At 39.6% G+C, this 18809-nt stretch overlaps 1 protein-coding gene across 6 annotated transcripts in view; it reads right to left on the bottom strand.

The window, feature by feature from the left end:
• cenpe (centromere protein E) overlaps positions 1-18527 on the bottom strand; it is a 33775-nt gene extending 15248 nt beyond the window's left edge. For 4 of the 6 annotated variants that reach the window (XM_063902734.1, XM_063902735.1, XM_063902736.1 and 1 more), the window contains exons 1-36: positions 18367-18527; positions 17687-17799; positions 17464-17553; positions 17253-17371; positions 17054-17173; positions 16455-16536; positions 16301-16368; positions 16150-16224; positions 15974-16025; positions 15751-15838; positions 14656-14785; positions 13951-14070; positions 13684-13836; positions 13444-13594; positions 12938-13031; positions 12116-12461; positions 11507-11563; positions 10819-10986; positions 10641-10715; positions 10460-10528; positions 9760-9891; positions 8884-9061; positions 8646-8800; positions 7794-7973; positions 7419-7535; positions 7153-7332; positions 6824-6973; positions 6421-6555; positions 5783-5995; positions 5616-5702; positions 5307-5390; positions 5075-5191; positions 4617-4733; positions 4303-4521; positions 3131-3211; positions 2965-3048 (exon numbers count right to left, since the gene is read on the bottom strand). In XM_063902734.1, the coding sequence (XP_063758804.1) occupies positions 2965-3048; positions 3131-3211; positions 4303-4521; positions 4617-4733; positions 5075-5191; positions 5307-5390; positions 5616-5702; positions 5783-5995; positions 6421-6555; positions 6824-6973; positions 7153-7332; positions 7419-7535; positions 7794-7973; positions 8646-8800; positions 8884-9061; positions 9760-9891; positions 10460-10528; positions 10641-10715; positions 10819-10986; positions 11507-11563; positions 12116-12461; positions 12938-13031; positions 13444-13594; positions 13684-13836; positions 13951-14070; positions 14656-14785; positions 15751-15838; positions 15974-16025; positions 16150-16224; positions 16301-16368; positions 16455-16536; positions 17054-17173; positions 17253-17371; positions 17464-17553; positions 17687-17799; positions 18367-18422 (4455 nt within the window). In that variant the 5' untranslated portion in view covers positions 18423-18527. The remainder of the gene's footprint in view (positions 1-2964; positions 3049-3130; positions 3212-4302; positions 4522-4616; positions 4734-5074; positions 5192-5306; positions 5391-5615; positions 5703-5782; positions 5996-6420; positions 6556-6823; positions 6974-7152; positions 7333-7418; positions 7536-7793; positions 7974-8645; positions 8801-8883; positions 9062-9759; positions 9892-10459; positions 10529-10640; positions 10716-10818; positions 10987-11506; positions 11564-12115; positions 12462-12937; positions 13032-13443; positions 13595-13683; positions 13837-13950; positions 14071-14655; positions 14786-15750; positions 15839-15973; positions 16026-16149; positions 16225-16300; positions 16369-16454; positions 16537-17053; positions 17174-17252; positions 17372-17463; positions 17554-17686; positions 17800-18366) is intronic. The other 2 variants (XM_063902739.1, XM_063902740.1) reach the window with 2 other exon arrangements.
• Positions 18528-18809: the final 282 nt, after the last annotated feature.

The following is an 18809-nucleotide window of genomic DNA, read 5'->3' as shown; positions in this document are numbered from 1 at the left end:
GGCACCAGTGTAAAGTGGAATTTGCTATTAGTCAGCTCTGTATTGAATGAAACCGTGTCTGTCTATATCTGTGGGCACTGGAAGACATAGCTCTTTTGTACCTTATATTTGTACAAAGACTGGAGTAAAATCAAGTTTAGTAATTAACCATAGAATGTCAATGGTATAAAGAGTAAAGCTGTTGCTAGTGTTGTAGTCAAGACCAGCTTAACTGAGACCAAGTCATGACCACGACCTGAGTGAACCAAGACAAGACCGAGAATTTGAGAGGCCGAGACCAAGTCAAGACCAAGGCAGGGTGAGGCCGAGTCAAGACTAGAAACAGACTAGTGTGAATCCAACACTTCATAATACACTTACAATAGAATGTGGAAGATACCAATTAATCATCTTAATCTGAAAGATCCAAATCATCATAAAACACCCCTGTTCAAACATTAAGATAGAAATTCAACTTCACCTTATTCATTCAACAAGTGATATTTTTCATTAAAAAAAATCACTAAATTAGTAAATTTGTGACATTTTTGAGGTTTCAGTGTTTTTGTCCCATGTTAACAAAGATTGAGGCACATCAGTAAAAGATTCAGTCTTGTGAGTGCTTAAAAGTCACTGAAGTCACGTTATTCGTTGCATTTGAAACAGGACGTTTTTCATCCAATCACATCCCCAGCCACAGCCGCGGTCTCGACATAAAATCTCGAGTCCTATAAGTCTGAGACCGAGAAAAGACGGAGTACATATGCAGTCAATACAGAGATAAGGACCAAGACCTTCAAAAAGTGCTCTCAAGACCGGTCTCGAATAATACAACACTAGTTGTTGCTTTAATTCTACCTAGATAATTCGTTTGAGTGTTGATAAGTACCCAGACATGGCGACATGTGGGACATATCTGGGACTTCCTAAATGAATACAAAGCAGAAATAGTGGGTATTGAGCCAGGGACCATCGAACGATGCTGGTATCTAAATGGAGGTAAGCCCCTCTACTTTCCGGCACATTCAGTCCTGATTAGTGTTGCACGGTGCACCGGTACTAGAAAGGTATCGCGATACCCTGCCGTTAAAAACGCAACGATTCCCCCATTTCATTAGTACTGGTACTTTAAGAATGACATTGTTTTAATAAGAGCCGTATTTCCTGTGTGTGTTCAGCGCTCTGCTTCCACTCCCTGCAGCCGTGCCTGCTGTGCCTCCCCTCTCTGATGCACGCTCTAGCTGTCATATCATGTGACAAAACAAGAGCATGGCGGCAAGTGCAAGTGCTATTGCCAATGCGCCTGGCTTGGTGACAAAAAAGACGCATGAAACGAGGTTTGGAAGTATTTTGGTTACATCTCTGCTGACGGAGAACACGCAGCTCTACATGATCCCCGCTGCAGCTCCGCCCGTTGTGACGGGACCGGTGCGCGGAGCAAAACACCTACTTCAAGTTAAAGACCTAACACACTTAACTATCACAGAGACGTCATGTTACCGGTATCACATTATCCAGCCCACTTAAATGGAGCATGAGTTTAGTTACAGAAGGAGTTACAGTAATGTTTTACTTTTTGCAGTAACGCAGAAATATAACGCATTACTTCTGAAATGTGGGTAATATAATACCCGTTACAATTCTCAGTAACGCAGATACAACACATTTTAACCCAAAATGATGTGGTGTTTTGTTTCTAAGAATTCACAAACATCGAGAGACATTCTGACACCAGAGAAATAATTGTGCAGGTAGAATAGTAACTCAGTGAGCCTGTTTACTATTGGTTAAGAGGGCTGCAGAAACAGATTCACAATGCAGAGTTGCAGGCTCACAATGCAGAGCTGCAGGCTCACAATGCAGAGCTGCAGGCTCACAATGCAGAGCTGCAGGCTCGGAGAAAAGAACAGAGAAAGACCGTTTGTGCAGGCCCAAGCAACAGAAGGTAACTGTCTCTGGGTCTGCTATGCTGCTTGAACCCTGAGAAGTTCAGAGACTCGTGACAGAGTGTTGAAGATATGCAGCCTCTGTCCTCTGTGGAATCACCGGCTTTTAGAAAGCTTGTCAGCCAAATCCCCGTTAACACACCAATGACAAGGTGAGCTAACGTTGAATAGAGACTCGTTCATATACAGCAGGTCTCAGGGCCGTGCAGAGGCTCCACTAGCATGTTATTAATAACACACAGAGACGTCATGTTACCGGTATCACATTATCCAGCCCACTTAAATGGAGCATGAGTTTAATGTTCAGCATGTACTGCCAGATAGATAGATAGCTTTAATTAATGAGCTGCAATAAACTACATTTTAGGATTTAAAGTAAAACTTTAGAGGTTATTTTGGTGAAAGTAACTCAAAGTAACTCAAAAGTAGTGTAACGCATTACAGTTCAGAGACAGTAATAATGTAATGTAACTTATTACTTTAAAAAGACAGTAATAAGTAATATGTTCAGTATATATCTTGCCCAACACTGCAAACAATAGGGTCTACATTCTTTCTTTGCCAGCCAAAGGAGTTTTAAGCTGTCTTATCAATCAAACAGAAGAAAAAACTTTAGCAGACAGGTTGATATCTGAAAGATCCTTTCAGTTATATTTCAAAATAAAATTGACAGTTTGCTCTGCAAATTTGGGAATACCATTTTCACATTTCTTTTTTTAAACAATTACTAGAAAAAATGAAAATAATCTGCGGACTGATAATAAAAATCATCATAAATTGCTTAGATTTATTTTTCATTTTACTACTGATCCTGCTTCAATTACTCGGTAATGAGAGACGTGCATGACCTAGACCAGGGCAGCTATTATCTTAAACAGAAGTGTTCTTCCAACTTTGTTTCTGTTTGGTCAGGTGGATATTGTGGAGAAACTTGAGTGAGCTGCACAGAGCCCTGACCTGAAGCCTGTGGTTTTGGAGTGAGATGTTCAAGTATCTAATCAGTATATTGCTCTTCTTCTCAGATTACAAAAAAACTCACCAGCTCTACGTTTTCTTGAAGGTCAGACTTCAACTGGCTCCCTTCCTCCTTAGCTTTCTCCAGATACTCCTCCAGCTGTTGGATCTAAAGCACATTGCAGGAGAACTTACTAAATGTCTTTGTGAGCGTGTGTCAGGATGACAATAAGTGAGTGACTAAATCTAACCTGCAGAAGTTGTTGAGCCTCCTGCTCTTCTTTCAGCGACTGAGGCTCAGAGCTGAGCTGCTGCTGGAAGTCACACTGCATCTGAGGAACAGGGGAAACAGGAGGTTAGGACTTTCTGGGTTGTTTATCATTATTTTGCCTGGATTATGGAATTTGCTCCCATAAATGTAGCTTGGGTTCAAAAAGAACTGTGGATAAATGTTTACTTAAAACAGTTCATAATTAATATTTCATGTTTTAGAAGAATGATTGATGAAATGACATTAAAGTCCTCTTCAGCACTCTTGCGTATGAACACCACTTAACATTTGATATTAGGTGAGGATGGAACTGAAAATGTATTCAAACAAATTGTTCAACGTAATTTTTTTCCCAAGACTGTGTTTAAAGATTTTGCAAACAATTCCGTTATCTTCATCTTAAAACATTTTGCCACACTGGAAACTGGATATTGGGATAAAAGAAAAATGGATGAAACAACTTCAAGTTGACATACTGTGGATTGCTGTTGTAAACAATACAAAAAACATTCACTTTAGTACTTAGCTGCATGAGAGGGCATTTTATTACTTTAGTTCCCTCATCCAGTTTGTTTTTCCTAACGTGTCTGTGGTTACCATAAGTTTAATAGATTTTCACAATTAGCCCTACGCCATAAAACACATCAGTAAATACTCCACTAATGAAGGTCCAACGCTTCTATGCAGTTGATTTTCATAAATGTTCCTACATTTTTTTAAAGCTTGCAATACTTTAATATGCTTTTTATGTCACTTTTTTTCTGCCATGGTTGTGAACTTATGTGTCTTTATTTTATTACCAATTTGTGCTTTTTAAAATGTTATATATAAATATTGCATGCTATGCCAATTTGCTGTAACACTATAAAAGCCCCTGCTGTGGGAATAATAATAAAGGAATACTGCAGCGTGTAAATGAGACTACTAAACGTCACACACCAAACTTCAGCCATCTTTAGCTTAGCAGTGGTGATGTAAAGTAATGCAACGGTCTTACAGTTTATAGCCTAACGTTAACTTTTACTTCTGGAGTTTAAAAAGATAATCCTGTGTCCCAGACAGTATTTTCCCCAAGAAACTGGACCTGCCTTCAGTGAGACTGGTCAGTGAATAGAAGAATCTCAAACTACAGTACTCGGCAAGAGCTTTTACCATCTCCATCCGTTCCTCCAGCTGTGCTCTGAGCTGCTGCTTCTCCTGCCTCAGTCCCTCCAGGGTCTCCTGCAGCTGCTCTCTCTCCTCACTGAGAGACGTCACTCTGCACTGCAGCTTCTCCATCTCCTCTGTGGAGCTCGGACCGCTGGCCTCCTTCACAAACAGGGCATCTCTTTCTGCTCGGACACTCTCAACCAGCTCCGTCAGACCTTTGATCTGTTTGGAAATGGGGAGATTTCAAACTACTTATCAGTAAATGGACAATGAAGGATCAGTTTAAAAGCATCTTCTTTATTAAACTGTCATCTCACTTGTTGTTCCAAGTCACATTCCTTCTGCCCACAGAGTTGCAGGTGCTCAGAGTGATGTTGCTTCTGCTGTTGAAGCTCCTCTTGAAGAGAATGAAGACTGCGCTGAGTTTCTTCAACCTGAACATAGGAGAACATTTTATATTTAAAACAAAATAACAGGGGATCACGTACGTCTGAGAAGGGAAACATATACAGCTCTGGAAGAAGTGAAGAGACCACTGCAGCAATATCAGTCTAAAGTTTTACTATTTATAGGTATGTCTTTGAGTTCAGTGAGTTATGTTTTCTTTTTTTTATTGTATTCTATAAACTACCGACCACATTTCTCAGTGTTGGAATTCAACAGACACTAGAATGGCTCCCATACATGTAGAGATAAAGATTTAGGAAACATTTGGAGTGGTCTCTTCATTTTTTCCGAGCTGTAGCTTCAGTGAAAAATGTTGCAAGCAACCAACGTGTTGTTGTAGCTGAGCCTGCTGCTCTTGGCTTAGTGTTACCAGGTCAGTGTTTCTCTGATGGTGCTCTTCAACTTGTTGTTGTAGTGAATGTAGAAGGCTCTCAGTCTCTGTAGCCTAAAAACAGGGGAAACAATACAAATAAAATATTTCTCATTCCTCAGTAGAAGAGAGAAATAAAAATATGTGAACAAACACTCCACAAAGTGTTAGACACAGAACCCCCCCTCACCTTTTCCATATTACGCTGCAGGTCAACTTCCAGCTGGCTCTTCTGCTCATTGACAGTCTGCAGAGTATCCTGCAGTTGCTTTATCTGAGGAGTAATACTCACACATTCAGTATTTCAATATAGAAATAGATTTTAAAGATACAAATGGCGCTTAATAAAAGCTGTTCTTCCTATTGAAAAAAAAGTTTCTCACAACTTTGAACTTCTTGGGAACATTAACTTGTTAGGATGCATTTAATGTTGGCTTGGGTTTCTTGATGGGATTTATTGGCAATAAAAAAATCAGCAGTCTCATCATTATTCTGTTACCTCTTGCTGAAGGTTGATCACTTCCTCATCATGCAGTTCAGAGGTCAGTATTTCTGGCTGTATAAACTCACTTTGGGCTTGGGCAACCTGTAGAAAATACAACTTTAGTTTCTTTTTCACAAAAGATATGAAATAATCAGTCATAAAAAAATACAATTTTAACTAACCATCTCCATCCGTTCCTCCAGCTGTGCTCTGAGCTGCTGCTTCTCCTGCCTCAGTCCCTCCAGGATCTCCTGCAGCTGCTCTCTCTCCTCACTGAGAGACGTCACTCTGCACTGCAGCTTCTCCATCTCTTCCTGAGTGTCGGGGGTCCTCTCAGACAGCAGAGCGTCTCTCTCTGCTCGCATGCTCTCAAGCTCCTCAGACAGTCTCTGAATCTGTTAAGTTAAAATATAGTTCTGATTGTAATTTCAAATAAACAGTGATGTGAATACAAAGAAAATCATCATTCAGTTCAGATGGTTATCAGTCATTATTTCACGGATTAGTTGAATACTCGATTCTGATTGGTCAATTTGGATATTATAGAGGTTATTAATACTCGATAACACACCGCTCCTAAGCATAACATCACCATTGCTAAGGAGGATCAAGGCGGGGAAGGAAAGAGTTTCAAAGTCAGAGAAATCCACAGAAGACAGACAGTAAACACTAACAGGAACACAGTAATGGCTCTGGCATGGAGCCCTACGTGAAGCAGGTGGGTGTTCTTTTTCCAATAACGACCGCCTCACTGCACATTATCCCTTTCTTAAACAAGTGTCTAAATTCAGTGGATTGATTCAGAAGAGTGTAGTCCTGCCTGATTGTGGAGCTCCTGCAGCTGGAGGGAGATCTCTGCATCACTCCCATCACCCGCTCTGCTCTCTGCCTCTTGACTCTTCAGCGAGCTGATCTCCTCTTGGAGAACTCTCACCTTCTCCTGGTTCTCCATCATCTGAAAGACATTACCAACGCGAGTGTTCGGGTGAAGATCTATTCTGAACAAAGTGACTCAAAATGAGTGAGCAATGAACTACTGAAATGAGCACGCAAGGCAGCTAGCCCGAACTTGCTTCAGGAACATATAGTTAAAATGTTGGTATCAGTAAAAGTTTGCTTAGATTTGACAATGAATACTTTAAAGCTGAAGTCAGCACAGGGGTGTTGTAAGAGTATCCTACAAGTTGTCATAGAGTTTTCCAGAAGCATTAAGGAAGTCTTACGAGTGTCTGCAACTCCTGAGTCTGTGCACTCGGCTGGTTGGGAGGAGCTTCCTTTCGGGATGTCTCTGCAGCCTGCAGCTGTTTGATCCGCTCCTTTTGTTGGCGGATCTTCTCCAGGGCTGTCCTCAGCTCCTCCTGGTTCTCAATCATCTGTTGGGGGAAAAAAATCAGTTTTTATTTTGGGCTACACCGAAAAAAAACTAATCTAATAACTAATAACTAATCTAATCTATAACCTACTATTTGAGGCAATATACCTCAACTCTCGTGAGTGGCCCAGCCCTTTGTATATTTTTCTGTATGCATCCCTGAGTCACGTGGTAACTCACCATGTCTACATTCTCCTGGAGGTCTCTCAGGAGCTGGTCTCTCTCTTCAGTGAGAGATGTGACTGCAGACAGCAGCTTCTCCAGCTCCTCTGCAGAGCTCTGAGCAGCAGCATTCTGCTCGGACAGGAGAGCCTCTTTCTCAGCTTGCACGCTCTCAAGCTCCTGTGACAGACTCAGCATCTGTTGGGAAGATTTCAAACTGACAGTCAGAACTTTTACAAAGAAGGACTGCTTTGAAAAGACTGCAGCACAAACACGTCACTCACTTGTTCCCCTAAATCAGACTCCTTCTGCTCGGAGAGTTTCACCAGATCTGAATGTTGAGTCCTCTGCTGCTGCATCTCCTCTTGAATAGACTGGAGAAGAATTTGTGTCTCGGCAGCCTATAAATAAGGGACAATATTGTTAATGAACAAACAACAATGAAGCTAAAGGGAAAATGTTATAGCCAGGAAACAAAAGCTGGAGGAGAAGTGACTTAGAGCAAGGGCTGTGAATTCAAAAAGGCAGGCAAAATGGAAGCTAAGCTGAAAGATGTGAACAAATTGGCACAAAGAATATTTTAAACAACATCTCCAGTGCCCCGTAATAGGACTCTATGAGCTCGCAGACTACAATTAAACAGAAATGCAGTCCCTCACCATGTCCACATTCTCCTGGAGGTCTCTCTGGAGCTGGTCTCTCTCTGCAGTGAGAGATGTGACTGCAGACAGCAGCTTCTCTAGCTCCTCTGCAGAGCTCCGAGCAGCAGCACTCTGCTCGGACAGGAGAGCCTCTTTTTCAGATTGCACGCTCTGCAGCTCTTCAGACAGTTCAGACTGCTAGAGGTTTCAAAAGGAAAAGAAACTCAGTTGCAATGGGCTGGTGGGATTGTGAAATGGAAGCACATTTGCAGATCCCCAAGATCCCCAATCCAAAAAACAATCTTGACCTTTTCAGACAGTCAGAGTTTTCTCTCTCTAGAAATGTTCAAGTTTTTATTAGAACATAAAATCAGAAATATTTCAAAATCTCATCGCTTTTAGTCGAGGGAGCCCTTGAGATGTGGACTTTGGGGTCGGCGTACAAAAAATGTGTCCACACTGAACCAAACTATTATGAATAAGCCAGTTACTGTAGCTGTACTCTAGTCTGCCCTCAGACTGGTGCTACATCGCCCCACCATCGCCTCTAAAGGAACAAGTAGTAGTCCGTGTTAATACTGCAATTAATTAAAGGAAGAATGTCTCAGATGCACTTGGCCAGGTCTAAGACAGAGGCGTCGAACTAAAGTTTAATCGCGGGCACATTAGCAATATGGTTGCCTACAAAGGGCCAGTCGTAACTATAAGATATATAAACATACATATCAAAATATATATAAAATAATGAATTATATTAAGTATTTGCCTCTCCATTGGATTATTATTGGATTTAGTAATGACTTACTCTGAAAGGAGAAGTCTAGGGAAAATAATTTCCTACTGTCCCTAGAGGATGAATAGAGGACTCACCTGCTTCATCAGATGGTCCACCTTCTCTGGAAGAGTCTGGAAAGAGGCCAGCTCCTCCAGCTGAGCTTTGAGCACTCCCTCTGCTTCCTGAGACACGGTCAGCTCTCTGCTCAGCTGGGCCACTCGTCTCTCCAGCTCCATGTTGTCGATCAGGTCTGGAACAGAGAACATCTTTCAACTCTCATCTGATTTTACAGGTTGAATGTGTACTCTCATAAGAGCCTGACTTTAAACCTACTTTGTGGTACTTTTCCATCCAGCAGTGTGGTGAGCTTTGTGTTCTCGTCGAACGCCACATTCAGCTCTTTTTGGAGATCGCTCTGCATCTTTCTGAAGCGCGTCTTCTGCGTCTCCAGTTCGTAGCGCAGGCTTCTCACCTCAGCTTCCATCTTTTCATGGTTGGCACTCAGAACCCCCTGGAGATCAAGACATCAAAGAAAAATAAAAAAAGGCATGCAAGTGACCTTTGACCAAATGACACCAATAACTGAAAATTGATCGAAAAGATAGCAATTGACATTTCTTTCCCATCTATTCTTTACAAAAATATGGTTGGATACATTTTTTTTCCTATTTGAATTTTAATGCAAGATATCCCTTCTTTTATCAAAATTATAATTTTGGCAATTTATGTTTTTAATTTATTGACTGAAAGTGAGGAAGCTTGCAGGAGGACGACCTCCTGAAGGTCGTTCTGCTCTTTGGGGGCTGGAGTGTTGGACTTAAAACTCTGAAAATTAACAACAATTGAACATTATTATATAATAAAAAGATAAAATAATATTATTGTTAAAATAAAATTGGCGTAAAAGTATTAACACACTTCAACCTCATTTACATTTGAACAGTAAGGTTGCAGCACCCCTTCAGGGATGATGGTTTTGGTAAGGGCATTCAGCGTCCTTTAATGTTCTTGGTACTCTTTTCCTCCAGTTATCACTGATCAATAAACAAACTAAAGAATGATTCCACTACACAGTTTCTATTCACTCCCTGTAACACAGGACCCCTCATCAAAAGAACCAAGTTTTGAAAAATCACGGGGCACGCTTTCTCTTTTTCTGTATGACAAAGTAACACCTTTTTAATGTATGTAAAGCATTTTCCCACTTACATTCATCTCCTCCACAGCCATGTGTTCACTGCGCAGGACAGCCCACTCCTTCTTTGTATCCCTGCTGAGCCCCTCAGCGTCATCCAGAGAGCGCCGCAGCTTTTCCACCTCCTGCACCAGGTCCTTACCGCTCTGCAAGCAGGAAGCATCACACAATCAGCCAGCTCCAAATGTCACATGCAAACATCTCAGATTTTAAGCAGTCTAAACTTATTTTTCAGCCAAATACACACTTGTGGGAACAAATATTTGGCGTATTTTCCTATCACTATTTAGGAAGCACAGCTAATGACACAGTTCAAGGTTTATTACCGTCACACTGTCTGGAGCACGTGGTGTGTGAAACTACACGTGCACACACACTGCACACATTCAATGACATATGTCTATTTCCTTCCAAGGCCTTGATCTTATTCTGAATGATTACTGAATCGCCATGCAAATAGAAAAATGTAGTATTTAGGCGAAGAAATCCAATCAGACTAGTGTACAAATGTTTTTGTAAATGCATTTAAAGCTCGGAAATACCATTGTGCAGAAATCTCATTTAAGTTTCCCTGGCATTAATCATTCATGCTTGTTGTTTATAACCACACATAACCTGCCTGAGGTCAATCAGCTAACTAGATACATGTAACAGTTTGTCAAAAGAGAAGCTAGATGTTGTAACTTTGAGATGTACAAACGTGACAACACATACCATACTCTGAAGTTCCTCTGCAAATTCAGTTTTCTTCCTCAGATCACCAGTCAGAGTTTGTAGTTTGTTCTTGCAAAAACAAAAGCAAAAAGAATATTTAACAAAATTGCTTCAACAAGGTGTGGCTTGCAATGATTATATGAAGAATACACATCATATATTTGACAGCATTTTGTCTTACCTGCAGATCCAGACACTGAAGCTCAGAGGCTTCAACAGTCTTCTTCAAGTTGGCAATGTCACTTTGCAACTCACTCTGTTAGATCAAACAAATAAAGAACAGAGGGTAAATGAAAGCCCAACACCAGAATCTACAGTCCAAGCAGCATAAGGGGTCTGAATGGAATCAAACGAGTTACCTCGTGCTCTTTCCTGAACTCCTCCTCTAGAGCCTTGAACTCGTCCACCTCTCTCCTCTCCTCCAGCTCCTGAGAGAGAGCTGCTTTCTCCTTCTCCAGAATTTCGATCTGCTCAAGGAATTTCCCCAGCTCCTGCTTCAGATAGTCCCGTTCAGCAAGCACCATGTCCTGTAAGCACACAATTTAATACATTAAAGCAGCAGTAAGCATTGCCCTAATGTTCTTTGTTTTTAATTGCTCGTAGCATGCTTAACAAATAATCTGTGGGGAAAGGTCATCAAACATTTTTCGCTGTGCTTTGTGCAACATGAATATACAAAATGGTTTGTTTGGCTCTTAAAAAGAGTAATCAGATGATCTTTATGTCATTGTACTCTTGTAAAATGACATTTTGCAGTTTAAAATAGAACCAAATAAATATTGAAAACAGGGATAGCTGCAAAGAGAATATGAAAATCGAAGGCACTAGTTAAATGAATTGAATTCGATTTTTGAGACAGCGTGAAATAGTCCTTCGTTCAGCCTGCTCAGGAATGAAATAATCTGATATCCTGAGGAGTTTCTCCACAATCTGTATAACATACATAAATACTTAACATTATAATCATAAATACAGAAGTCTTTCAGATTTCAGATGCAAAATCAGCTGTAGGATGAGTTATAGTTGCAGCGAAGGAACAAGCCTCACCTTCTCTGTAGACAGGGTTTCACACAGATGGATCGTCTCGGCAAAGTCTTTTTTCATCTGAAAACAAGGTAAGAAGATTAGTTTTAAAAAAGCAGCCAAAAACTCCCATTAGCCCCCAATCGTCCTCTGTTTGACTCAAAGACCTGGTGTTCTTTCTCAAACTTAGGAAGATAAAATGTACTCTTAGGAGCTCAGTAGACTGTTTCTATAAGAAATGGCAGTGGTTGATAGACTATTTAAACAACCTCCAAATACGCCCAACCAAATAGCTAAATCTCTACATGTATGGCAGTGATTCCAGTGTCTGTTGAATTCCAACACAGAGAAAAATCAGTAGTTTATAGAATACAAAGAAAATCTAAATAATTTAACTCAGACATACCTATAAATAATAAAACAAGAGAAAATGATAATGCTGAAGTGGTCCCTTAATTTTTTCCGGGGCTGTGTAACATGTTGTTTTTTACTATGTGGTAAAAAAGGAAAATGGAAGATCATCGAGTTAAAAACAACCAGGCCATGAGAGTAGGATGGCTAGCCAAGTTGCTACTCTCATGGGTAATCGAGAATTTCTCTGCTAGGCAAGAGAGGAGGTATATCGAAACATACCTGAGTGTTGGTCTGGTCTTCATTCTGACTCCCAATGTCTGCCAATCTGACGCCCAAAATCTTCACCTGCTCCAGGGCCTTTAGTTTCTGTTCAGCCTCCATCTGCAGCTCCAGCTCCAGCTCTTGTACCCTCTGTTCTGTTGACTGTGTTTTATCAATCGCCTCCTGTTTTTGCTCGGCCTCCACCTGCAGCTTCAGCTCCAGCTCCTCCGCCCTCTGTTGTATTGTTTGTATTTTGTCGAGGGCATCTTGTTTCTGCTGGGCCTCCACATCCAGCTGCAGCTCCAAGTTGGAGACTCTCCCTGAAAGCTCGTGCATATGGTTTGGAGACACAAAGTCTTTGGGGCTGAAAAATAAAAAAAGGTATGACATACAGATGAAAAAATGTGTTCAACTACATTTGAAAACCAAGTCCCGCCCATCGGATTGACAAAAATAAAAATGTGCAATTCAACAGATAAACAGTTCAGCTGTGTAGTTTGACTGATCAGAAAAAGGGTTGAAAATGTGGTAGGAAGTGGCAGATTATTTTTTATGCACTACTGTCATGATAAATGTTGAGCAAATATAATAAAATATGTTTTCTGTAGTGTGTTATATAAGTTTTTGTGCACATATATAGTTCCCTTCAGAAACTTGTTCTCGTATAGAAACAAAATATTAAAATATAAACCTGAAAATGAACATAGAAGAAAACAAGAGGAGGCTCCAACTCATGATGAAGTCGTCACATTTTACGCTGTCCTGGATGATAAGACTAGTTCAATTTGCTGTCTATCAAATGAAAAGTTATATAAGCATTAGTAGCTTTAAGACATTCACCTGTCTCCAAAGCTTCGGACACCCACAAAAGCATTACTCATGTCCATTTCATCTGAAGGCTCATCTGGAATCTCCCAGAGAAAGTCCTTATCATCTGTTGAAACATACCATGAATGTATGAAACCGATAATTGGAAATCATTTTTTATATTATTTTATTGAATAACAGTTGACAAATCCTAGATGAAATAATAGTAATAATAATAATACAAATAAAAGAATGGATACAATATTAATACCTTAAATCTTCATTAGTGTTCTACTAACCCATTTTTCCCATGTTTCTTCAAAGACATGCATCTGGTTTCTTATTCTTAATTATTTAAGTTAGTTAATTATGTTATTATCTTTTAGCCAGTTTCTTGTTATGTGTTTAATGATTACAATTTTTATCACAAGGAATAGGTCATTGGAATTCATTTTAAATCATGAATAATCATTGGAATTGTCGGTGAACTATGATTTGCAGAGTGTATTTACTTTTTCATTTGATCTGCTTTTTCTTACCTTCCCCCAGCTCACTCAGACAGGAGCGGTCTGCTTTTCTTTTCCCAGTGAAAGAATCTGCAAAGCTGTGGTCAGACAAACCTCCGTAACATTTAGACCGACGGGCATGTCCGTGCATCTTCCCTCCCCAAGTTTCTCTGCGCTTTGGAATCTTAAAAAGCAGGATGAGAGTAAGGACTAAAATGCTGTAGAAGAAAAAAGGTCTCCTCTGAAAACAGGGTTAATTTAATTCATATTTACCTTTCGTGCAGGAACCAGGTTTGAGCTGGTGACGAGCAGTGTGGTCAGGTTTCTGATCCGGTCCTCTTGTTCTCTCTGCAGCTGATCCTTCTCTTGGAGCATCTGGGAGAGTGAATTCTTCTCCTTGGCTGTGGTCTGTGTGACTGAGGACACCTGTAGAAAGATCACCCATGGGGAGGAATAGAAAGCATTTAAAATGAGAATTGTTGTGATAGGCACATCAAAAATAAAACAAGACTTAAGAAAAGAAGGAATGATGATACTTGCCTCGTTAAGTCGACGCTTCAGGTCTTCAATTTCATTGCGATACCTTTTGAGCAGGGCACCTTCATCGGACACCTCAGTCACATGAGGGTCGTTCTTCATTTTCTTTGCAGTGCTGGCAAACTAACACAAAGAAACATTCCGTGAAACATCATGTGAGGTCTCAGGTCCTATCCATCTGAACAGTCTCAGTTTGTATGTGTAAACGATGAATCATCGATGCAAACTGAAGTCAGCCATGGAGTGCCACAGGGCTCAGTGCTTGGACCTATTTTGTTCACATTATTTATGCTTCCTAATATTATTAGGAATCACTTTGTAAATGTTCAATATTATGCAAATGTTACTCAATTATATGATGTGTTCACAATTATTAGGCTAGTTGTATTTTTGAGGATAAACAACTACAGCGCTCTTGGTCAATCCAAATTGTATATTAACCTCAAATCGGAATATTTAGTAAGGCATGTGTGCACAATTATTGGGCAACTATTAGTGTGCACAATTATTGGGCAACTATTAGTGTGCACAATTATTATGCAACTAAATGAAAAACTTATATTTTCCCACCTCACTTCATAATATTTGGCTATATAAATAAACTTTGATTGAAATGTACAATACCATAAAGTATTTCAATATAACATGTGAATAATATCCAGGTAGAAGCTCAGATGTACAGGACAGAAAACCGCATTTTTCACCAACCTGCAAAGTGCTGAGGGTCTCATCCAGAGTGACTGGAGTGATGGTGCAGATGATGACTGTTTTAGCATTTCCGCCCAAGGAGTTCTGCAGGATTCGGGTTAGCTTACTGTCCCTGTAGTTTGTGAAGCCCCTGAAGTGAGAGAATGAAAGTCCTTTATGAACATTTTTAAAACTATGTTTTTTTTCAATGTCTTATTTTATGTAAACAGGAATCGTTTAACTCCAAATAGGGAACCTCTGGTGGAGTTATAAATATTGTATGTCTGATCTCATCCAGGTGTGGAGCAATTTCAAATCAAAATGGAAGACTAGTTCCATCAATGGGAACTCAATAAAGAAGATATTAATGAAGGCATAATGAGTAAGATTTTCCTAAAATCATTAATAGACTATTACAAGAGTGGACAAATGTCAACTGGCGTGCACCATATCTTTGTTGAGCCGTGAGAAAGGGCCAACTTCGAAGATTACAAGCTGCAACCATAAATCATTCTTATTGTGTCGTAAAAAAACTGTTACAAATGGAGTTAATACCCTAACCTCACTTTAAAAAAAAAAGTTATATGAGAAGTTCAATAGAGGTTAATACAGAGTGAGGCCTACCCAAATGTATTTAAATGCTGCATTTTAACTGGTTATTTTGCACCCTTTTACACACTTGAGCACCGTTTAACAAAAGATAGATTATATATCTAGATATATTTGTTGGTTAAAGAGTGATCCAGTGTGGAAACTCTATTTTTGCAGGCACCATGGTTAGAATAATAGATGATGCTAGTGCAGGATGGAAGAGGTTCTCCCGCCTGCTATGAAAGAGAAACCTTTCTAAAACAAAATGCATTCATTGAGTTTTCCCGTTAATAATTGAATATGTTTAAGCATTCAAATGATTAATTTGTCTTTCAAAAAGTAGTTCCTTCTCCACTTCCAGGCAGTTCGCAAATAAACATATGAACAAAATGTTAGCCTACTTTAATCAAACAGCTCTGAGGATATTCTGATATTAGCGATAGCAACACAGACAGTTATTGAATTGGATATATAAACAGGTGAACCAGAAATGATCAGTTATGTAATGTAATCATGTTAACTCACTTCTGGCCTTCATCAGTCAGCTTCTTGATCACTTGGCCGAGTGTGAACAGGCTGCGGTTGATATTGCAACCTTCTTTGAAGCGTGTGCCTAAAATATCAAAAGAGATGTTTTATTTTAGATTTATTGATCACACACTACAGTGTAAGTATGATTATTATCAGACCTAGTTTGCATTTAAGGCTTTAGTAACCTAAAATGATTTATGGATTAACTCCACCTTACCTTCAGCTCCTGTTTGACTTGCTCTCTCAGATCCAGCTAGATCGACTAAATTCTAGAAGATGAAGCAAAATGGCTATTTAACTAATAATAATAAACAGACAATGAGGAAGACAGTAAATTAACAGAGCAAAACAAAACTTTTCCATACATTAAAAAAAAAAAAAAAGCTTTCTTACCAAATGAGACACAATAATGGCTCCATCAGCATTTTCACCAGATGCTGGGTCACTCCTTTCTCTGCTTTCCAGGATCTAAGAAGAAATATATCATGAAAAATCCAGAGTCCCCCAGAAATCGACATGTAACTAATGTTGTGGCGTTACTCACCATTCGGAAGATGGTGTGTGATCGACTGCTCCTCTCATTCATTTTTGTCTTTCCATAGTGACGGTTCTCTGCAGAGGGAGAAAACACATGGTTATTAAACACAATACAGATCCCTGAAGAGAGCTGTCTCATGTCCAGTCATCTCAGATCTTACTTTCTCCTTTCCGAATCCAGGACAGGGCTTGTGCGGGAGATGTGACCAGTTCCTCAGTCAGGTCCGCTACATAGATGTTTTTCTGCAAGTTTTTGAAGACACACTCACAATGATCATTTAAAGAGAAAGACAATGATGTCCATGCCTTCAGCGCTCCTAGACTTTGAAGTATCATTATAGTATAATGATGGAGGTCCGTGTGTTTCTGAGGACCCGAGGGAGTGTAGTTGTACCGCATCTGAAGTTAATCGGATCAGAGGTTCTGTTCGCCCAGAACTTTGGTTAGCGCATATGCTCACAAAAATCACACATTGTTTGTGCTTCACAAAAATAAGGTGTTAAGCTGAAACAAACAATTGCAGCTAACATTTTTTTTTTACTTTAGGTGAAAAACTGCAGCCAGGAAATACCCGCAGTCAATTAGCACACAGAGTCATATAATGTTACAAGAACGGCTTTGGGTCTGAAACACAGGAACATGGCCTCCTTTTTTGTTGACAAACTTTTCTGCCGAAGTTACAAGGCTTAATTTAGTATTAAAATGTGTCAGAAACCTTTGATAAAAATGTCATATGCAAACTTCTAAATAGCCCACTTACATTTATTGTCTCTCGGACTTCCAGAGGTTTTCTCTTCCAGCTATCAACGAGCAGATCACTCACAGTCTCGTTGTAGATTTCCATGTAGGAAACCCGAAGAAGGAACTCCTTCTTTGGACACTTTTGGACAAAAGAGAATTTGTTTAATTGCTTTCTGAAAAAAATAGATTTTCTTTTAAATATGCAATACAAGTCTTACACTTTTAATGGTTTGGAAGACATCCTCCACAGCCTGTGGTATAACTCCAGGAAAACGGTCACTCCCCATCATAGTAAAAGTCTTTCCAGAAGCAGTCTGTCCATAAGCAAATATGGTACCTGTGGATCAAACAGAGAAAAGATGTATAGACCAAAAAAACTTTTAAAAAACAGTGTCACAGGTCTCTCAGTATTCAGCTTCAAAAACATACCATTGTATCCCTGGACAGAGGAAACAACAAGAGGCTTAGCAATGGCTTGGTACAGCTGACTGGTCGTTTCTTCTGCAGTAAACACTCGATCTTTGAACAGAGAAGGAATGTTAATGTACAGTAGTAGTTGTTATTGTTGTTCAATTCTATGCAAAATATCTCAAAGGAGCCACAAAATCTATTAAAACACATTTCTCAATCCTGTACATGCTGCAAAACTTACCAAAACTAAAGGTTTTACTGGGATTCCCATCATCGATCTGATAAATTGATTTCGCATCAGCTTTCCAAAAATACTGGACCGGGTCTGCATTCTCCGATCCTGCACTGCTTTCCCTGTAACAATGATACACAATCGAGACAGGTGTGGAAACATTAACAGGCTTGTTCTTTAACATTGTCATTTCACACATTTAGTGGGAAAGAAATTGTGGCTGAAATAGTACTTTCAAAGCTCAGCTTAGCCAAATTGTAATGTTTAGAAGAGAAGTATAACACTCCTTACAACAACAATACCATGCCATGAAAAGTCTAACTCTAATATCAACACGGAACAGGGTCGTGATTCTTAAATGTATTGTGAAACATAGGTCAGTTTTTATTAAGATCCTTTTGGGGGGAAAATGATAGCTAGATAGATTGATTGATAGTAAAACTAAAAAGTCTAAAGTTAACATTTGGCTCCACATCAATGGCTTAACTTGGTTGAATTCAGTAATACAATAATGTAAATACGTTAAGGCACGTAATATTTATGTACTGGGAAAAAAACAACTCGTATTTTACGTCCATATTTAGAAAAGGAAAAACTCAAACAGTAGCATTAGCGCGCATTAGCATTAACGCTACATAACCTATTACTAAGTCCAAAACGGTTTTTTAAAATGTTGCTAACTTACTTACCTTTCAATAAGCGGACGGACCCGAACACATACTTTGACAGCCGACTCTTCTGCCATTTTTCACCTATCCAACCTTAAATTAGCAGAGAAACTAATACATCTCTCATAAATGTCAATAGACACCTAAAGATGCCGAAAAACGGACACGGGCGGACTAAAACATGAGTGCCTCCCTCAGTTTCAAAAGAAAACCGTCAATAGTTTAAAATCACCAACTTTGTTTTGATTGGTCAACGTCATCGGATGGACAAGTCCAAATGAGGATATCGTGAACAACGGTTGGTTTTAGTGAGACTTCACTTTCTTTAAAAAACATGTATGTTTGACAAAGTCTTTTAAATAGGCAAAAATGGTCTCAAGGCAAAAAGGCATTTCTTAATTCAATTTCTGCACCGAAAAGTAAAGTAAATATGGTAGCGCCCAACTGGTGACGCACAAAGTAGC

The sequence above is a fragment of the Eleginops maclovinus genome, chromosome 15 (genome assembly GCF_036324505.1).
Source record: "Eleginops maclovinus isolate JMC-PN-2008 ecotype Puerto Natales chromosome 15, JC_Emac_rtc_rv5, whole genome shotgun sequence".
Classification (NCBI taxonomy): domain Eukaryota; kingdom Metazoa; phylum Chordata; class Actinopteri; order Perciformes; family Eleginopidae; genus Eleginops; species Eleginops maclovinus.
This window is presented reverse-complemented; position numbering and strand designations above follow the sequence as displayed.